This window comes from Salmo salar, chromosome 11 (genome assembly GCF_965601325.2).
Source record: "Salmo salar chromosome 11, fSalSal1, whole genome shotgun sequence".
NCBI lineage: Eukaryota > Metazoa > Chordata > Actinopteri > Salmoniformes > Salmonidae > Salmo > Salmo salar.
Genome location: NC_138301.1, coordinates 10,182,310 through 10,200,329, shown reverse-complemented (window position 1 = coordinate 10,200,329; position 18,020 = coordinate 10,182,310). Strand labels below are relative to the sequence as shown.

Here is an 18,020-nt window from a genome sequence, read left to right as displayed (position 1 = left end):
CAGTTGGTAGAGTATGGTGTTTGCAACGCCAGGGTTGTGGGTTCGATTCCCACGGGGGGCCAGCACAGAAAAAAAATGTATGAAATGTATGCATTCACTACTGTAAGTCGCTCTGGATAAGAGCGTCTGCTAAATGACTAAAATGTAAATGTAATATTTGACAATACTATTGTATCTTTTTTGACACGCAAAGACCCAAACGGCGTTACATAGTATGTATGTCGTGAAGCTAATAGCAGTGACGCTATTACTGTGTAACTCCGGTAGGGCAACATCTGAGAAATGGCGCACTTGGTAGTGTGTACCGGTGCTCGACCAGTCGGCGAAAGCCAACATCACCCACAACAGAGAGCGGTTGATTGTCAAGGGCAATGAATTCCATTATCTTGGCTTTAATGGATTTTGCCTTTGAGTTGTGTCGCTGAAATGTTCTTTTTCAAATGACTGCTCAACTTGTTGACTGGTTGATCCACACAGCAGACATTGTGAGGGCTAGGTTAGGAATGCTGTGTTGCACGTGTAGCTCAATATTTTACCTGGCGTTATTATGTCATGTGCCTATATCGGTATGCACGGTAGCTTTGACATTGTTTAAAAAAATACAAAAATAACTGGCATACTATACACACGTTTGTGGAAGATCATTTTTACCATAAAAATGCACCTTTTTATAATAAAATCATTACATGAATAATTGCATTTGTGGTCACTTTTGAGAGTGGTGTTTTCCTGTTATGGAAGATTCACACCTATAGTCTACTGCCATGTGCGCATTTCTGCGCTTATAATGTGAAGAAATAGCCTAATAGTTTATCAACATTTTAAGCTAAACGTTCTCATCTGTTCTCAGGCTCATTGCTTAAAACATTTTTTGATGCTAGTGGCTGTATTATTGGGATCTATGTTTGGAATATGTGTTTCTCGCATAGAATAGATCAACTTTTGTACTATGGGGGATAGTAGATTGACCAAGACTAGTGCTTTTGCTGTTCGTTAGGCCTACTCATCTTGTTGGCTGACGAAAAGTAAATGTGGACAATTCTGCCAATATCTTCAATATGCACCTCGTAATTGGATAAGGACACGTGCAGTTTCATTCACGATTTTTCGGTCTTCACTTGTAGCCTGTGCAAAAGACCCGATCACATGACAGAGCCATGTGAGTGAGAGGTGCTTCGGTGTGCAGCCGGGAGAAGGGAATTATAATTTTTAAATTCACCCCAAATGCACAACAGCCACTGGCCACAAAAGGCATGGATGTTTTGTTTGTACTTGTCAAATTGTGAATGAGAGTGATGAAGCGTGTACAGCATGCGCAAAAAACAAAGCAGAGCTCATGCCTTTCATGCAACTTTTTTCAAATCATCATTAGTCACAGTATGCAGCCTTTGAATGTATTAAACATCTAAACATATAGCCCAACATTTGTATCACAACTAAAGTTATATAAATAACTCTAAATTAAACAAACATATAGGAGTATCTGTTTCTTTAACTGCTCAACATAGAATAGCCGAATATGCGCACTCCCTCAAATAGTTTGGAGAAAATAGCCTTTCTATTTTATTCAGCTATGTTCAATTGTGTTCTTCATAGTATAAAATACTGCCACAGAGTTCTAAGCAAATCTTGTCAGCTAAATGAACTAGTGTAGCCCACAGCCATATTGCATAGCCAGAACAGGGCCTAACATAAGGACAAATCAGAGTATTGTCATGACTTTACTTACATTAATCTGATGACTGTTATTTATCTAATCAACTATGTTTAATTGTTACCTGATTATTAATTCATTTAAAAAAAACATCTATTTATTTATTTTTATGAATCATGTAACAATGTGGGCTACATTAGGAATTGGGGCTCCACGAGAGCGGTTCTTTTAAGGAGTTACCAACTCTAAAGATCTTAACCTAGCACATCTATAAACGGTCAACTTATTAATCATAACCTCGTATCATATCATTGTGAACAGTCGTAACCTCCTGAATCTGCAAAAACCCCAGCCTTACTTATGATTCAGTACAACACAAATTGGTTTAAATATTTATTTACTAGCTAACTAAATGGAAACACAGGATAAACATACACACTTAATACGTTAGAAACAGGTACCTAGCAGACTGACATGATATGGTGGCTTCTTACAAAAGACATGACGGGCGAGAGAGAGGGACGGAGACACAATACTTTGGTACATTTAGAAATTACTCTCGCTGTAATCATATACTTTGCACATGAACCGTCGCTCGTTTGGAGTAAGAAATCATGAATGTATTTATGTGTAAATGTCTTGTTTCTTGGTGTATTTCTGTCGGTACCAGGCCTTCTTGGGAAGGTTGTTGGGTCTTTTTTTGCGGAACGCTTGTAAGACTCTGATTGTCCAAAAGGGGTCCCCATCCGTCTTCTACTGTTAATCTCTGCCGTCGTCCGGTATCCTGTGACTTGTCACGTAGAACAGAACTACAGAGTTGATTTCTCTTCCATTTGCTACTGAAGCTAGCCAGCCTATTCATGGTTCCCATTGGGGTGATGAAAGTAGCGTGCTACGGTGATTTGAGAAGAGTAGTGGAATGGTCCTGCTTAAGTTCACTTTTCTAGATACTTTACTTAGGACTGCTAATCAGCCATACCAGTGATTGTCCGGGAGGTGATGTTATTGTCTCTACCTTGTTGAGATTTCAGAGTTCGAACCACTTTGGATGTGAGCTACAGCTCAACGGCTATCTGGTCTCATATGTTAATTCTTAACCCATTGTTTTATACACTTCTTTCAAAAGGAGCGGTTTGTGAGGCTGACATGCTCTCTGACCTCACTCAAGGTGGCGGTGACCTCTTACTTGTACAAAGTAATGGGAACAATTTACTCATAGTTTCTAAGATCACATCCCTCTTAACAAAAACACTAATTTTCCATATTACATGCACAACTCATCGGATGGACACTTCACACATAGTGTGTATACTTTTCAAGTTACAGTATTTCCTTTAACATTTTTAATGACATCACAAAATAACAACCAAACGACATTAGTGGTCTTTGGGTCACCTCTGACCATTCCCCACGTTCTATGTTAGAAATATTGTTCCAGTATTTGCTTTAGAATGTGTTAGTTTTGGCTGGAGAATGTCTATTAAACAAAGGCGCATTACTGTGTGAATTTGGAGCGGGAGATGGCTGAATGTTCTTGTCCTTGATTTACAACAGTGTGAGCTGTCAACCCCCCACCAGCTCCCTTCCCCCCCCCCCCGTGGGGGTGAGGGGGTCTGGCCGAAGTAATTTATGGCAAAACTGATCTGACCTATTTGGATCCTTACAGGACAGTCATGACAGTATGCTATTTATTTCTTCTGAAATAGACTACATTTTCTTCATATCATGTTTCTTTATACCAAGCGGGCTGTCATGTGCCTTTTACTGAGGAGTGGCTTCTGTCTGGCCACTCTCCCATAAAGGCTTGATTGGTGGAGTGCTACAGAGATAGTTGTCCTTTTGGAAGGTTCTCCCACCTCCACAGAGAAACTCTACACAGTGGCCTCCATCATTCCTAAATGGAAGAAGTTTGGAACCACCAAGACTCTTCCTAGAGCTGGCTGCCCGGCTGCCCGGCCAAACTGAGCAATTGAGGGAGAATGGCCTTGGTCAGGGAGGTGACCAGGAACCTGATGGTCACTCTGACAGAGCTCTAGAATTCCTCTGTGTAGATGGGAGAGACTTTCAGAAGGACAACCATCTCTGCAGCACTCCACCAATCAGGCCTTTATGGTAGAGTGGCCAGACGGAAGCCACTCCTCAGTAAAAGGCACATGACAGCCCCCTTGGAGTTTGCCAATAGGCATCTAAAAGACTCAGACCATGAGAAACATGATTCTCCGGTCTGATGAAACCAAGATTTAATGCAAAGTGTCACATCTGGAGGAAACCTGGCACCATCCCTACGGTGAAGCATGGTGGCGCCAGCGTCATGCTGTGGGGATGTTTTTCAGCTGCAGGTTCTGGGAGACTAGTCAATATCAAGGCAAAGATGAACGGAGCAAAGTACAGAGAAATCCTTGATGAAAACCTGCTCCAGAGTGCTCAGGACCTCGGACTGGGGTGAAATTTCACGACCCTAAGCACACAGCCAAGACAACGCAGGAGTGGCTTGGGGACAAGTCTCAATGTCCTTGAGTGGCCCAGCTAGAGCCTGAACTTGAACCTGGTTGGACATCTCTGGAGAGACCTGAAAATACCTGTGCAGTGACACTCCCCATCCAATTGACAGAGCTTGAGGCTCTGCAGAGAAGAATGGGAGTAACTCCCCAAATACAGGTGTGCCAAGCTTGTAGCGTCATACCCAAGAAGACTCAAGGCTGTAATAGCTGCCGAAGGTGCTTCAAGAAAGCACTGAGTAAAGGGTCTGAATACTTATGTAAATGTAAATAAAAATATATATATTTTCCAAAATAAATTGGTAAAAACATTTTTTAAACCTGTTTTTGTTTTGTCATTTATGGGGTATTGAGGGGAAAAACAATTGAATCAATTTTAGAACAAGGAAAAAGTCAAGCGGTTTGAATACTTTCGGAAGGCACTGTATATGGAAAAATACATGTTTCAAATTTCTACCAATCGATTGGTCGAAAGAACAGATGACTTTCAGTCAACCAAGATTTTTTGTTCTCTGGCATAGCCTTAAATGGAATGCCATACCTCAGTTACCTCCTCTATTTACCGTAATTTCCGGACTATTAAGCGCACCTGAATATTAGCTGCACCCACTGAATTAAAAAATAATAATTATTTTGAACATAAGCCGCACATGTCTATAAGCCGCAGGTGCCCACCGGTACATTGAAACAAATTAACTTTACACAGGCTTTAACGAAACACGGCTTGTAACAAAAAATAGCAGTAAGCTTTAGTTGTCTTTTTGCACTGAGTCAATTCCTCACGCTGCTGTTTCCAACGTCTTATCAACTCATTAAGACCAAGCTCCCGTGCAGCAGCTCTATTTCCTTTTCCAACAGCCAGATCAATCACCTTCAACTTGAAAGCTGCATCATATGCATTTCTCCGTGTCTTTGCCATGATGAGGGTGACAAAATGACTACCGTAATCAGAATGATGGGAAGTTTGAGAGAGCTCGATTTATTCTAAACAGTAAACAAAGTTGTTTGACCTTAACCCGTTCGGCAATTTCATTGGTCTAATGAAAGCTTCATGCCGCCAAAAAACTGAGCACGTCACAGTATGCGTTTAAAAAAAATAAAAAATAAATTGAAAGCGGGAAAAATCCATATATTAGCCGCGTCATTGTTTAAGCAGCGCGGTTCAAAGCCTGGGAAAAAAGTTGCTGCTTATAGTCTGGAATTTACGGTAGATAATGGTTATGATTGCATTACATTTGCATTTTAGTCATTTAGCAGATGCTCTTATCCAGAGCAACTTACAGTAAGTGGTGAGTGCACACAATTTAGTCAGTTATCAGTTGCCACCTTCATCCACCTTTCCATCCATTTGGGAGACGTAAACACTTTGCTAGTCTTAATCAACGTAAGGTTAAAATCGAAGTAAGCATACACTTATTCAGAAAACATTGTTTGAATCATCTTTCGAATTGTTCGAACATGTAAGTAGCTTAATAAATCGGCATATTTGATCTGCGCAGGGGCAAAAACCGGTAGCGCAAACCTCCCTCTTATACGCGAGTGAAGTGATTTTAGAAAAACAAAGTATACATCTTTCGCATGCGAGCTTTGTCCGAACTTAGAATCAAATAGAACATGGTCCCTGTTAGAACTTTTTTTGTTGTTGCCCATTTTATGCATTTATATAAGTCCCATCAGGTAGCCTTAGTTCAGATGTGTCCGTGTAAACAGGATTATTTGGGAAATTGTCTTGCAAAGTATTTAAACATTTTTAAATGAACTTTTATTATATTCATCTGATTATCCACAATAATCATATTAACCGTACTCACTGAGGGGTTTCACACCTTGTAATGAGCTTTCAATGGATTATTGTGACGCTATTACATTTTGGTTATTCATGGCAATGGCAAACTTGTCAGGTGTTTCTTGTGTCAAGAATGCGTGTTTGTTGTAACCCTGCAAGACTCCTTAGCAACTGTTTTTTTTAAAGGTAATGTCTATTCATGGCAACTCCCAGGTTCCTTGTTTGCCCATTTGAATTTTCTGGTCCTATCCCCTACTATCACCACCCCTGTCGATCTTTGGTGTGCTTATTGTTTCTGTACTGCTCCCAGCAGAGCCGAGATTACATTTTTGGACGGCAGAGCCGTTCTCAAAGACACATATATTACCCTCCGTAATAACCGTTTCCATTTCATTGCAGCCAAGTAGGGAGTGGTCTGCCACTGGTAATATTTATCTGCCTTTTTTATTTCTTCTTTGTTGGAAGTATTTAGCAGGTGGAGAGCTGCAAGACAAATGAGGTTTTAACAGAACTAGGTGCGTTTCTCTTTGAAGAACTGCCTTTAGCCATGACTGGCCTTTCCCATTTTAGTGTCTGGTGGGTATGTCCAAGAAGTTGATCACTAGTGTAAAACCATCAACACATTAATCTTGTGTACAGATCAAAACTATTTTACCTCATGAAAATATCTATCCTGATTCTAAACGGTGTTATCTGGACAATAGTGATTTTTTTTTCTTTTCTTTTTTTTCTTCTGAAATGTTTTTATTTTTCACTTTTTAAAGTAATTGACTGAGGTCAGGTCAGTTTCTTGAATTCCATTTAGTTTGTTTTTTCTGAGCTCAATGCGCAGTTTCTCTAGAGATCAATCAGATCATGCCCGAACTGTGCAATGCAGTTGGGGGTTGTAGTTTCCAACAGGCCAATATTCTACATAGTTTAGCGCAGAAGACTTTATAATTAACTACAATGACCATAATCCATTCCATGTATAATTGTCCAATCTGTGTGGGCATGGAGACAAAGGGAAGAACTCACAATCTAGAGGGCAGTTGCTTCGCGAGGTATCTCTACCTGAAAATACAAAATCAAATCAAATGTTATTTGTCACATGCACTGAATACAGGTGCAGACCTTACTGTGAAATGCTTACTTTCAAGCCCTTAATAACCAACAATGCAGTTTTAAGAAAAATAAGAGTTAAGACAATATTTACTAAATAAACTAAAGTAAAAAATAAATAAGACAAACAATAAAATGACAATAACGAGGGTTTATACAGGGGGTACCGATCTAAGTGATTGATAGTTGTTATTCAGCAGTCATTCAATTCTGATTTTAGATTTTTAGAACTACTAAAATAGTGATTTTTGTCAGACAGCATAAGCCTTAGCTCAATAGAGATGACTTGGAATGAAATAATAAAGACATCAAATAAACATGTATGCTGAACAAAAATATTAATGCAACATGTGAAGTGTTGGTCCCATGTTTATTGAGCTGAAATTAAAGATCACAGAAATGTTCCATATGCATAAAAAGCTTATTTTTCTCAATTTGTGCACAAGTTTGTTTACTGCCTTGTTAGTGCGCATTTCTCCTTTGCCAAGATAATCCATCCACCTGACAGGAGTGGCATGTCAAGAAGCTGATTACACATCATGATCATTACACAGGTGCACCTTGTACTGGGGACAATAAAAGGCCACTGTAAAATGTGCAGTTTTGTCACACAACACAATGCCACAGATGTATCAACTTTTGAGGGAGTGTGCAGTTGACATGCTGACTGCAGGAATGTCCACCAGAGCTGTTGCCAGATAATTTAATGTTAATTTCTCTACCATAAGCCACTTCCAACGTCGTTTTAGAGAATTTGGCAGTAGGTCCAACTGACCTCACAACCGTAGACCACGTGTAACCACGCCAGCCCAGGACCTACACACCCCGCTTCTTCACCTGCGGGATCGTCTGAGACCAGCCACCCAGACAGCTGATGAAACTGAGTATTTTTGTCTGTAATAAAGCCCTTTTGTGGACAAACTCATTCTGTTTGGCTGGGCCTTGTGGTTGGGCAAGTCTCCCAAGGGGGTGGGCCTATGTCCTCCCAGGCCCACCCATGGCTGCGCCCCTGCCCAGTCATGTGAAATTCATAGATTCATTTCAATTAACTGATTTCCTTATGAACTGTACCTCAGTAAAATCATAGAAATTGTTGCATGTTGCGTTTAAGTTTTTGTTCAGTATAATATACACAACTGAAATATTTTATTAAAGTAATGTGAATAAATGATGGTAAATAAGTGATAAGCAATAATGGGCAGTCACTACCATCATGGTTATTTTTCTTAATTGTTTTGGTGCATTTAATGTCCCCAAAAAATGTGCGAAACCAAAATTAAAAACCTTGATATTTAAAAAAGAAACGATATGATTTAATAAAAAACACTATTCGCTCAGCACTACTGGACAAATGCCAGGCTTGCTAACAGGGATCATCAACTGGGGGCCCGCGGACCACATTATACATTTTTATTATAGTTTTTGGAAATGAGACTAAACTCACTAGGAATTCACCTCAAAATTATTTTAATTTAGGAAATCTATTACCAAGTATTTCCACACAGACACCTATGTACCTATGAGACACTCAGAGACACCTATGTACCTATGTAATCAAGGTTTGAAATTGTTTTTGTCTTATGCAATATCTGTTCAGCCTTCTTGCATCAATTCGCTGAGTACAAATTATAATTATTTTCCACCCCCACCCTCCCCCCAGCCCGTGGCTGAATCTAGTTGATGGCCCCTGCTGTAAACCCTTTGGGTAAACCCTTTGTCCACTAACACCAATCAAGCCAGACGGGAGAGATTTTACAGTTAGATAGGACTCATTGCATGGCTGTACTGAGAACAGATCAATAATTAATAGTACTCAGTGAACAAATCTACCCTAGCCCAGGATTGGTGCATTGCTTGGTTCAGAAAATTAATTGGCCATGTGAAAGGATAAGGCATTTCTCGCCAATTATGTGTGTTGCTGGGGTACAACAGTTGACAGCAAAGTGAACATATGCTTGTCTGAGATTAGAGGCCTATGGTTGATAAAAGGGAAACAAACGTAATTTTCACTTGAGTCATGGAAGATCTGCACAATGTGTAGTTGAGTAGTATCAAGGACTCATTTTCTCCTATTGGTGTTTATAAAAAAAAAAGACTCCTAGTGTTCAATATTTATTTATGAAAAGTAATCCTAACCTTTAAAGGTATCTCCTGTACTTTTTGTTTTTTGTTGTTGTACTTTTACCCATTTTTCTCCCCAATTTCGTGATATCCAATAGGTAGTTACAGTTTTGTCCCATCGCTGCAACTACCCTACAGACTCGAGAGGCGAAGTTCGAGAGCCATGCGTTCTCCGAAAAATAGCCTGCCAGTCTGCAGTGCTTCTTGACACACTGCTCGCTTAACCCAGAAGCCAGCCGCACCAATGTGTCAGATGAAACACCGTCCAGCTGGTGACCGAAGTCAGCTTGCAGATGCCTGACCCGCCACGAGTCACTAGAGCGCGATGGGACAAGGAAATCCCGGGCGGCCAAACCTGCCTTAACCCGGACAAAGCTGGGCCAATTGTGCGCCGCCTCATGGGTCTCCCGGTCACGGCCGGCTGTGACACAGCCTGGGATCGAACCCGGATCTGTAGTGACGCCTCAAGCACTGCAATGCACTGCCTTAGACTGCTGCGCAATTTGGGAGGCGATCTCCGGTACTTCTGTATACTTTCTAGCCAGTAGTTCTGAAGGTAGCACCCACAAGCCAAAAACGGTTCCCAAAATGGTCCCCGACTGACTATGTGCACCACGTCATTGCTCTCTCTCGCTCTACCGTGTGTGCATCTTGCTAGCTGTCACTCAAATGGCAAGGGGTTGAAGCTCATTGGCCGGAACTCTAATTGCTAGGGGGCTGACACACGTGGGAGGAAATGTAGAGAAAATGGTACTACACAGCTTCCAGAAAACAGTTGCTTTCCAGAAAAGTTGCTTTCCAACTAGGGATTTCGTGGCCAATTGAGGTATGACAGTAATTCTGCTCATAGTTTATACATGTATAAACACATTGACACATCCAGCCCGAAGCGGGAGGTTTAAAAAAAATATATAAAATACTGGTCGCCAAATTATTGGAGCACGTGTAACCGGTGTGAAATGGCTAGCTAGTTAGCGGGGTGCTCGCTAATAGCGTTTCAATCGGTGAAGTCACTTGCTCTGAGCCCTTGAAGTAGTTGTTTCCCTTGCTCTGCAAGGGCTGCAGCTTTTGTGGCGCGATAGGTAACAATGCTTCGAGGGTGACTGGCGAGTAGAGGGACGGAAGCAATACTGTTACACATGTCTTTAAACACTCTTTGGCATGATGGAGTAGCTATGGACATCTGCCATGTGAACAGTCCTGAATCTTGGGTCCTTTCAACAACACAGCTAACCAATTGTATAAGCGTAAATGTTGGTGTATTTCGTGTCAGAACGCAGTTTTTCACCTTTACACCCCAGGGTAGTTGTAATCTAACCAAATGCCTTGTTCTTAGATAACACATTGACCTAGCTTCTCGCATCCCTTGAGTGAGTTGTGCAAATAATTCAGAGAAGCACAAAGTAACTCAGACTACCAATACATTTTTTTATTGGTAGTATTTTTAGGTCCACTCATTTCATATCCTCAACGCAATAAGGCAAATCACTCTGCTCTATTAGCTGTGCACTCCATGTAACGTTCTCTAGGTTCCCTGCCCTTGTTTGCATCCAGAAAGAACGACAATGTACAGTCTAGCCTACATGCAGTGCTTGTCATTTATTTGTTATAATATCATTGTTGTGTGTCCAGTTTTGTCATGTACATTTTGATTTCTCTCATATCTTCGACGTGCATGTTACACTTTTTCCTTGGCCAAACTCTGGATGTCTTTGTCTCAGCAACTGTAAGTCCTTTCCATGCACTGTTTGTGTTTTTCTTGTGAATACATACATGGGTGTCATGTTTGTCCTGTGCTGTTTGGTGTGTTTCTGTAGTGGTTGTGAAAGGCACTGGATGGATAGTATCGACGCTGAGGGTTTGTACCTGTCCACGGAGCAGCATGGGCAGCCACAATGTGAGCTTCCCCAAACTGCCCTGGAGGTGCCCACCATGGGGGGGTAAGAACTCTTTCTCTCCCTTGCTTTTTCCCCTTCAGTGGACCCTCTGCCTACACTTGTATGCTTTGGGTCAACATGCCACACAAGGGCTAATTCTGGTGCTGAAATGCAGTCGAGGACACTAACTATAGTAGTAGATACTAGTTGGGCCTACAAGTAGTGGTTAAGAATTGCATGTGAAGCATGGTAGTGAATCAAGATTCTAAAGTTGAAAAGCCTTAGGATGTTTTGAGCAGACATTATATGGAAAATGACTTCTGCATCTGTTATTCTATAATGTAGACACTAGTGTTGCACGGGATAGTGAAAATGTTCAATACTAGAACATGAAAAACTGTTCGGTACTGAAATGTTTGTTTTGGTACTTGTGTCAAATGTGTCTCTCGGATCAACTCTATCTGCACAGCCAATGTCCCCCTTATAGTGCGAGGCACGCACTGTGCCTGCTCCACTTACTAATTGTTAGCCTGTACTGGGATCTGGACTGCATCATGTTAGCTCCAAACTCATGCTGCACAGAAGTTAACACACTTGAATGTGACACTGCATGTAGAAATGTTGAAGCTGTTAATTACAGTTTGCAAAACAATGTCCATAAAGGCTAGAACACTTTATAATGCGAGAAGATACTGGTAGCTTTGTAAGCTAACTTGTCTTGCTAGCTTACAGCTGAAGCTAACGTCAATTGAAAATATGTCGATTTCATAGCTGATTTCCACCATAAACTGTTGAAGTGGGGGTCCCTCCCCCCTTCTTTTGGGGGGTCTGGTGTGCCCCCCAGATATTTTTATGTAGAAGGACTGAGAAGCTCAGGTGACTTTTTAAAACGATATTCTACTCCAAAATGAATTAAAATTAAATTATGCTGACACCATCTAAAATGGAGTTTCCACTTCCAGAAATAAGCCCAGTAACATATTGTTAAAATTATTATAAACTTATTTTTGCATATTGGACCATGCATATGCATGGTCCATATTATGAGGTTTGCAGAGGAAAAGTACTTTTTTTCATATTCCGTATTATTTTGGTGTGGCGGCAATGATTTTGCCGTGGCGCAGCGCCACAGTAAAATGACTGCAGCGGAAACAATGTCATGATACTAAACTTGGTATCGAAGTCAAAATTCTGCTATCTTGACAACCCTATTAGACACATTGTGACAATAGCCTAGTTCTACACCATTCTATGCCATTAATCAGTATGCATTCATAAGTTAGGCCGATGTCTCCTGTTCTCCTCCTGTCTGTCTGTGTGGTCTACTTGTCGTCCCCACGATGAAATCGGGAAGGGGACTGTGGATCTGTCTTCGTCCGTTAGTGCTTTCATACATTAGTTTGTTCGTACGTGATATCTAAGACAGCACTGGCCCGATTTGAACCGTCTCGAGTAAATGTCTGCGCCACTGTGGAAATCGAATTAGCATATAAACCCCCCCCCCCCCCCCCCTCCCCCCCTAAAATCTGTCTGTTTAAAGCTACATGTTTTTCTGCATTGGACCCGTCTCAATCCACCGCATCCGCCGATGTCACGCTTACGCATCTGCAGTGAAAGGTTACAGATGGAGTGGTGTGTCAGACCATGAGACATCCCGAAAATCAGTCTTTTCACAAAATTGTTAGTAGCGTTTGGCCTACAAACTATGTTTTAAACTCTCACGAACATGATGGTGTTCGCCGTTTTGCTCTACGACCCCCACAAGCGTAAAACACCAGTCAACGTCAACAGTGAAGAGGCAACTCCGGGATGCTGGCCTTGGCAGAGTTCCTTTGTCCTGTGTCTGTGTTCTTTTGCCCATCTTAATCTTTTCTTTTTTTGGCCAGTCTGAGACATGACTTTTTCTTTGCAACTCTGCCTAGATGGCCAGCATGCTGGAGTCGTCTCTTCACTGTTGATGTTGAGGCTGGTGTTTTGCGGGTACTATTTAATGAAGCTGCCAGATGAGGACTTGTGAGGTGTATGTTTCTCAAACTAGACACTCTAATGTATTTGTCCTCTTGCTCAGTTGTGCACCGGGGCCTCCCACTCCTCTTTCTATTCTGGTGTGAAGGGACTAGTACACAGTGTTGAACGAGATCTTCAGTTTCTTGGCAATTTCTCGCATGGAATAGCCTTCATTTCTCAGAACAGAAATAGACTGACAAGTTTCAGAAGAAAGTTCTTTGTTTCTGGCCATTTTGAGCCTGTAATTGAACCCACAAATGCTAATGCTCCAGATACTCAACTATTCGAAAGAAGGCCAGTTTTATTGCTTCTTTAATAAGGATAAGTTGTCAGCTGTGCTAACATAATTGAAAAAGGGTTTTCTAATGATCAATTAGCCTTTTAAAATGATAAACTTGGATTAGCTAACACAACGTGCCATTGGAACACAGGAGTGATGGTTGCTGATAATGGGCCTTTGTACGCCTATGTAGATATTCCATAAAAAGCTGCCGTTTCCAGCTACAATAGTCATTTACAACAATAACAATGTCTTCACTGTATTTCTGATCAATGTGATGTTATTTTAATGGACAAAAATGTGGTTTTCTTAGTGACCTCAAACTTTTGAACGGTAGTGTGTATATACAGTTGAAGTCGGAAGTTTACATACACTTAGGTTGGAGTCATTAAAACTCGTTTTTCAACCACTCCACAAATTTCTTGTTAACAAACTATAGTTTTGGCAAGTCGGTTAGGACATCTACTTTGTGCATGATCCAAGTAATTTTTCCAACAATTGTTTACAGACAGATTATTTCACTTATAACTCACTGTATCACAATTCCAGTGGGTCAGAAGTTTACATACACTAAGTTGACTGTGCCTTTAAACAGCTTGGAACATTCCAGAAAATGATGCCATGGCTTTAGTAGCTTCTGATAGGCTAATTGACATCATTTGAGTCAATTGGAGGTGTACCTGTGGATGTATTTCAAGGCCTACCTTCAAACTGTGCCTCTTTGCTTGACCTCATGGGAAAATCCAAAGAAATCAGCCAAGACCTCAGGAAAAAAAATTGTAGACCTCCAAGTCTGGTTCATCCTTTGGAGCATTTTCCAAATGCCTGAATGTACCACGTTCATCTATACAAACAATATACGCAACTATAAACACCATGGGACCACGCTCAGGAAGGAGACGCGTTCTGTCTCTTAGAGATGAACGTACTTTGGTGCGAAAAGTGCAAATCAATCCCAGAACAACAGCAAAGGACCTTGTGAAGATGCTGGAGGAAACGGGTACAAAAGTATCAATATCCACAGTAAAACGAGTCCTATATCGACATAACCTGAAAGGCCGCTCAGCAAGGAAGAAGCTACTGCTCCAAAACCGCCATAAAAAAGCCAGACTACGGTTTGCAACTGCACATGGGGACAAAGATCTTATTTTTTGGAGAAATGTCCTCTGGTCTGATGAAACAAAAATAGAACTGTTCGGCCACAATGACCATCGTTATGTTTGGAGGGAAAAGGGGGACGCTTGCAAGCCAAAGAACACCATCCCAACCGTGAAACACGGGGGTGGCAGCATCATGTTGTGGGGGTGCTTTGCTGCAAGAGGGACTGGTGCACTTCACAAAATAGATGGCATCATGAGGTAGGAAAATTGTGGATATGTTGAAGCAACGTCTCAAGACATCAGTCAGGAAGTTAAAGCTTGGTCGCAAGTGGGTCTTCCAAATGGACAATGACCCCAAGCATACTTTCATAGTTGTGGCAAAATGGCTTAAGGACAACAAAGTCAAGGTATTGGAGTGGCCATCACAAAGCCCTGACCTCAATCCTATAGAAAATTTGTGGGCAGAACTGAAAAAGCGTGTGCGAGCAAGGAGACCTGCAAACCTGACTCAGTTACACCAGCTCTGTCAGGAGGAATGGGCCAAAATGCACCCAACTTATTTTGGGAAGCTTGTGGAAGGCTACCTGAAACGTTTGACCCAAGTTAAACAATTTAAAGGCAATGCTACCAAATACTAATTGAGTGCATGTAAACTTCTGACCCACTGAGAATGTGATGAAAGAAATAAAAGCTCAAATAATAAATCATTCTCTCTACTATTATTCTGACATTTCACATTCTTAAAATAAAGTGGTGATCCTAACTGACCTAAAACGGGATTTTTACTAGGATTAATTCTCAAGAATTGTGAGAAACTGAGTTTAAATGTAGTTGGCTAAGGTGTATGTAAACTTACGACTTTAAGTGTATACACAGCTCTGGAAAGCAATGGAGACATTGCAAAATTATCAGTTTCTCTGGTTTTACTATTTATAGGTATGTGTTTCGGTAAAATGATTTTGTTTTGTTTTATTCTATAAACTACTGACAACATTTCTCCCAAATTCCAAATAAAAATAGTAATTTAGAGCATTTATTTGCATAAAATGACAACTGGTCAAAATAACAAAAAAGATAGTGTTGTCAGACCTCTAATGCAAGACAATTTGTTCATATTCCTTTTCACACAACACAATACTAATGTTTTAACTTAGGAAGTTCAGAAATCAATATTTTGTGGAATAACCCTGATTTTCAATTGCAGCTCTCATACGTCTTGGCATGCTCTCCACCAGTCTTTCAGATTGATGTTGGGTGACTTTATACCACTCCTGGCGCAAAAATTCAAGCAGCTTGGCATTGTTTAATGGCTTGTGACCATCCATCTTCCTCTTGATCACATTCCAGAGGTTTTCAATGGGGTTCAGGTCTGGAGATTGGGCTGGCCATGACAGGGTCTTGATCTGGTGGTCCTCCATCCACACCTTGAGTGACCTGGCTGTGTTGCATGGATCATTGTTTGTCCTGCTGGAAAAACCAATCCTCTGAGTTGGGGAACATTGTCAAAGCAGAAGGAAGCAAGTTTTCTTCCAGGACTTCCTTGTACATGGCTTGATTCATGTGTCCTTCACAAAGACAAATCTGCCCGATTCCAGCCTTGCTGAAGCACCTCCAGAGCCTCCACCAAATTTCACAGTGGGTGCGAGACCTGGAGAGGCCCACAAGCCACAGTGTCTCGCACCCACTGTGAAATTTGGTGGGTACTGGCTGGCATTTTGTATTCCTAATTGACCCAGCATGTAACTTGACATTGTACAGAAATGGTCACGAAAGCTTGAAAGCAGTGTTTGCTATAATTTAAGTAGGGCGTATTAAATCGTAATGGTGGTTTTGTAACTACTCTGGTTGTTGTGATTGCGCAACAAAAGAAAGGGCAAGTTTATTGAGCCATCCACTGTCCAGGTTGTTTACACAGGTTCCCCTCCTTGTTTGTGTTCGCTGCCATGCCTGTGGCTTTTCTAAGGTCAGGGGGTTAGGGTGGGAGTTAATGCGACCAATGTCATATGACCCAGCCCCCCCCCCCAACTGCGCTGAACAACAGGGTGACCGTGTCCCAGTGCCGGAACCTGATTGTCTCCACAGCCTCATATTAGTGCAGGGATTACCAGCTCGCTCCAGTTCCCCATTCATTCTGGACAGTCACTCGCCCTTATCAGCCTCAATCTGACACTATTTATCTGACGCTGCACCCAGTTCTGCTTGGCTAAGAGAAATGCTCACAAAAAGCCCCAGCCCATCAGCACTTTATTTGTGGGACCCGGGGCCACAGCTTTTAGTGGCCTGCCTACTCTTCTGTTATTCTAGACCCAGTTTGTTGGACAGTGAGGATTTGTTTTGTGTTATACTCTGGTTCAACGTTTCACCGTTGTCCAATTAATTGAAGTTGTTGGTTCTTTACCATTTTATGTTACTTCTCGTAGTTATAGATCAGCCTCCATGTGGTTTCGGCATAGTTTTTCCACAGCAGCCTCCTGCTGAAAAGTTTCTGAGAAGGCTCTAGTGGTTTGCAGTGTATTGACTTTTCTGGTGTGAAAAAGTGTGATCAAGTTTGTTTTTATTTTTCTTTGGAAAAGGGAACATACCCAAAAACATGGGCTCTTTTAAGCTGGATTTTTTGCCTGAGATGATGGTGGACCATTGCTCTTTGAATTCTAGTCCTGTGTGAGTAGTTTTTCTTATTTATTTAGCAATGAGTTAATAAGCTTATTGCTTGTACAGAATGTTTTTTTAAAAGTGCTTTTCAGAAATGGATTTGAGGTGTAGTTTTTTTTATTTACATTCGTTTTTAATGTCATTTTGGGGGGATGGTAGGCTATATATTGGTTCCACCTGGTATTCCGCCGTGTATTTTCAGCTGTATAGACTGATACTCAATTTCTTGATCTGTAGTTTAGTCCCAGCATGTGACTTCACATTTTTGTGCTTTCCATAATGTTCCAGTCCTAAACTTGGTGCTTTAAATTTGATATGTAGGTGTTGGAGGTGCAAACGGTGGTAGAGCGAGTTTTCAACAGGTGCATACACTCCCCAAGTGCCCCCCGTAATGGTTCATAGTCTGTATTCCGTATGCAGTGCAGTTACATTTTTATAATTTAGCAGCTGTTTTTATCCAGATCGACTTACAATCAGTAGTTATTGTACATGTCAGAGGCTTAAAACAAGTGGTCTAAGCTATGTTATAACCATGGCAGTCTGTCAATTTCTCTACAGGGAAATTGTTAGGAAAGGGTGCTGCTTATTATTTGTTGATCTTGTGTTTTTACTTTTAAAGATATAAACATTTTAGCTTAGATGTAACGTACACATTAGGGCTTTAGAGTGGGTTCATGTGAAGGGAATTAATAGGCTACTAACAGTTGTCATGCGTTTGAAACTAAAGCAGGGTTGAGCTAATGGTTAGAGCTTAGGGTTGGGCAGTATCCATTTAAGTGATAATGCCCGAGAAGCCGGTGTTTGTTGGCTATATTGGCACGGGTGTTGTTAGGCCCGAGACAATATATTTTGGCCGGCAAACCGTGACAATATATCCAACAAACACCGGCTTCGAGGGCATTATCACTTTTATACAACGAGTTACCAACATTCAAATAATGATC

General features: G+C 41.2%; 1 protein-coding gene across 30 annotated transcripts in view; it reads left to right on the top strand.

The window, feature by feature from the left end:
• Nucleotides 1-18,020, top strand: part of LOC106561939 (CUGBP Elav-like family member 1) — a 56,308-nt gene that overhangs the window by 7,573 nt on the left and 30,715 nt on the right. For 24 of the 30 annotated variants that reach the window (XM_014126384.3, XM_082957723.1, XM_082957720.1 and 21 more), the window contains exon 3: nt 10,978-11,100. The exons of 1 other annotated variant lie outside the window; for it this stretch is intronic. In XM_014126384.3, the coding sequence (XP_013981859.2) occupies nt 10,997-11,100 (104 nt within the window). In that variant the 5' untranslated portion in view covers nt 10,978-10,996. Of the gene's footprint in view, nt 1-10,977; nt 11,101-16,705; nt 17,086-18,020 lie in introns of those variants that run through there. 5 more of the 30 variants (XM_045689012.2, XM_045689011.2, XM_045689010.2 and 2 more) reach the window with 2 other exon arrangements.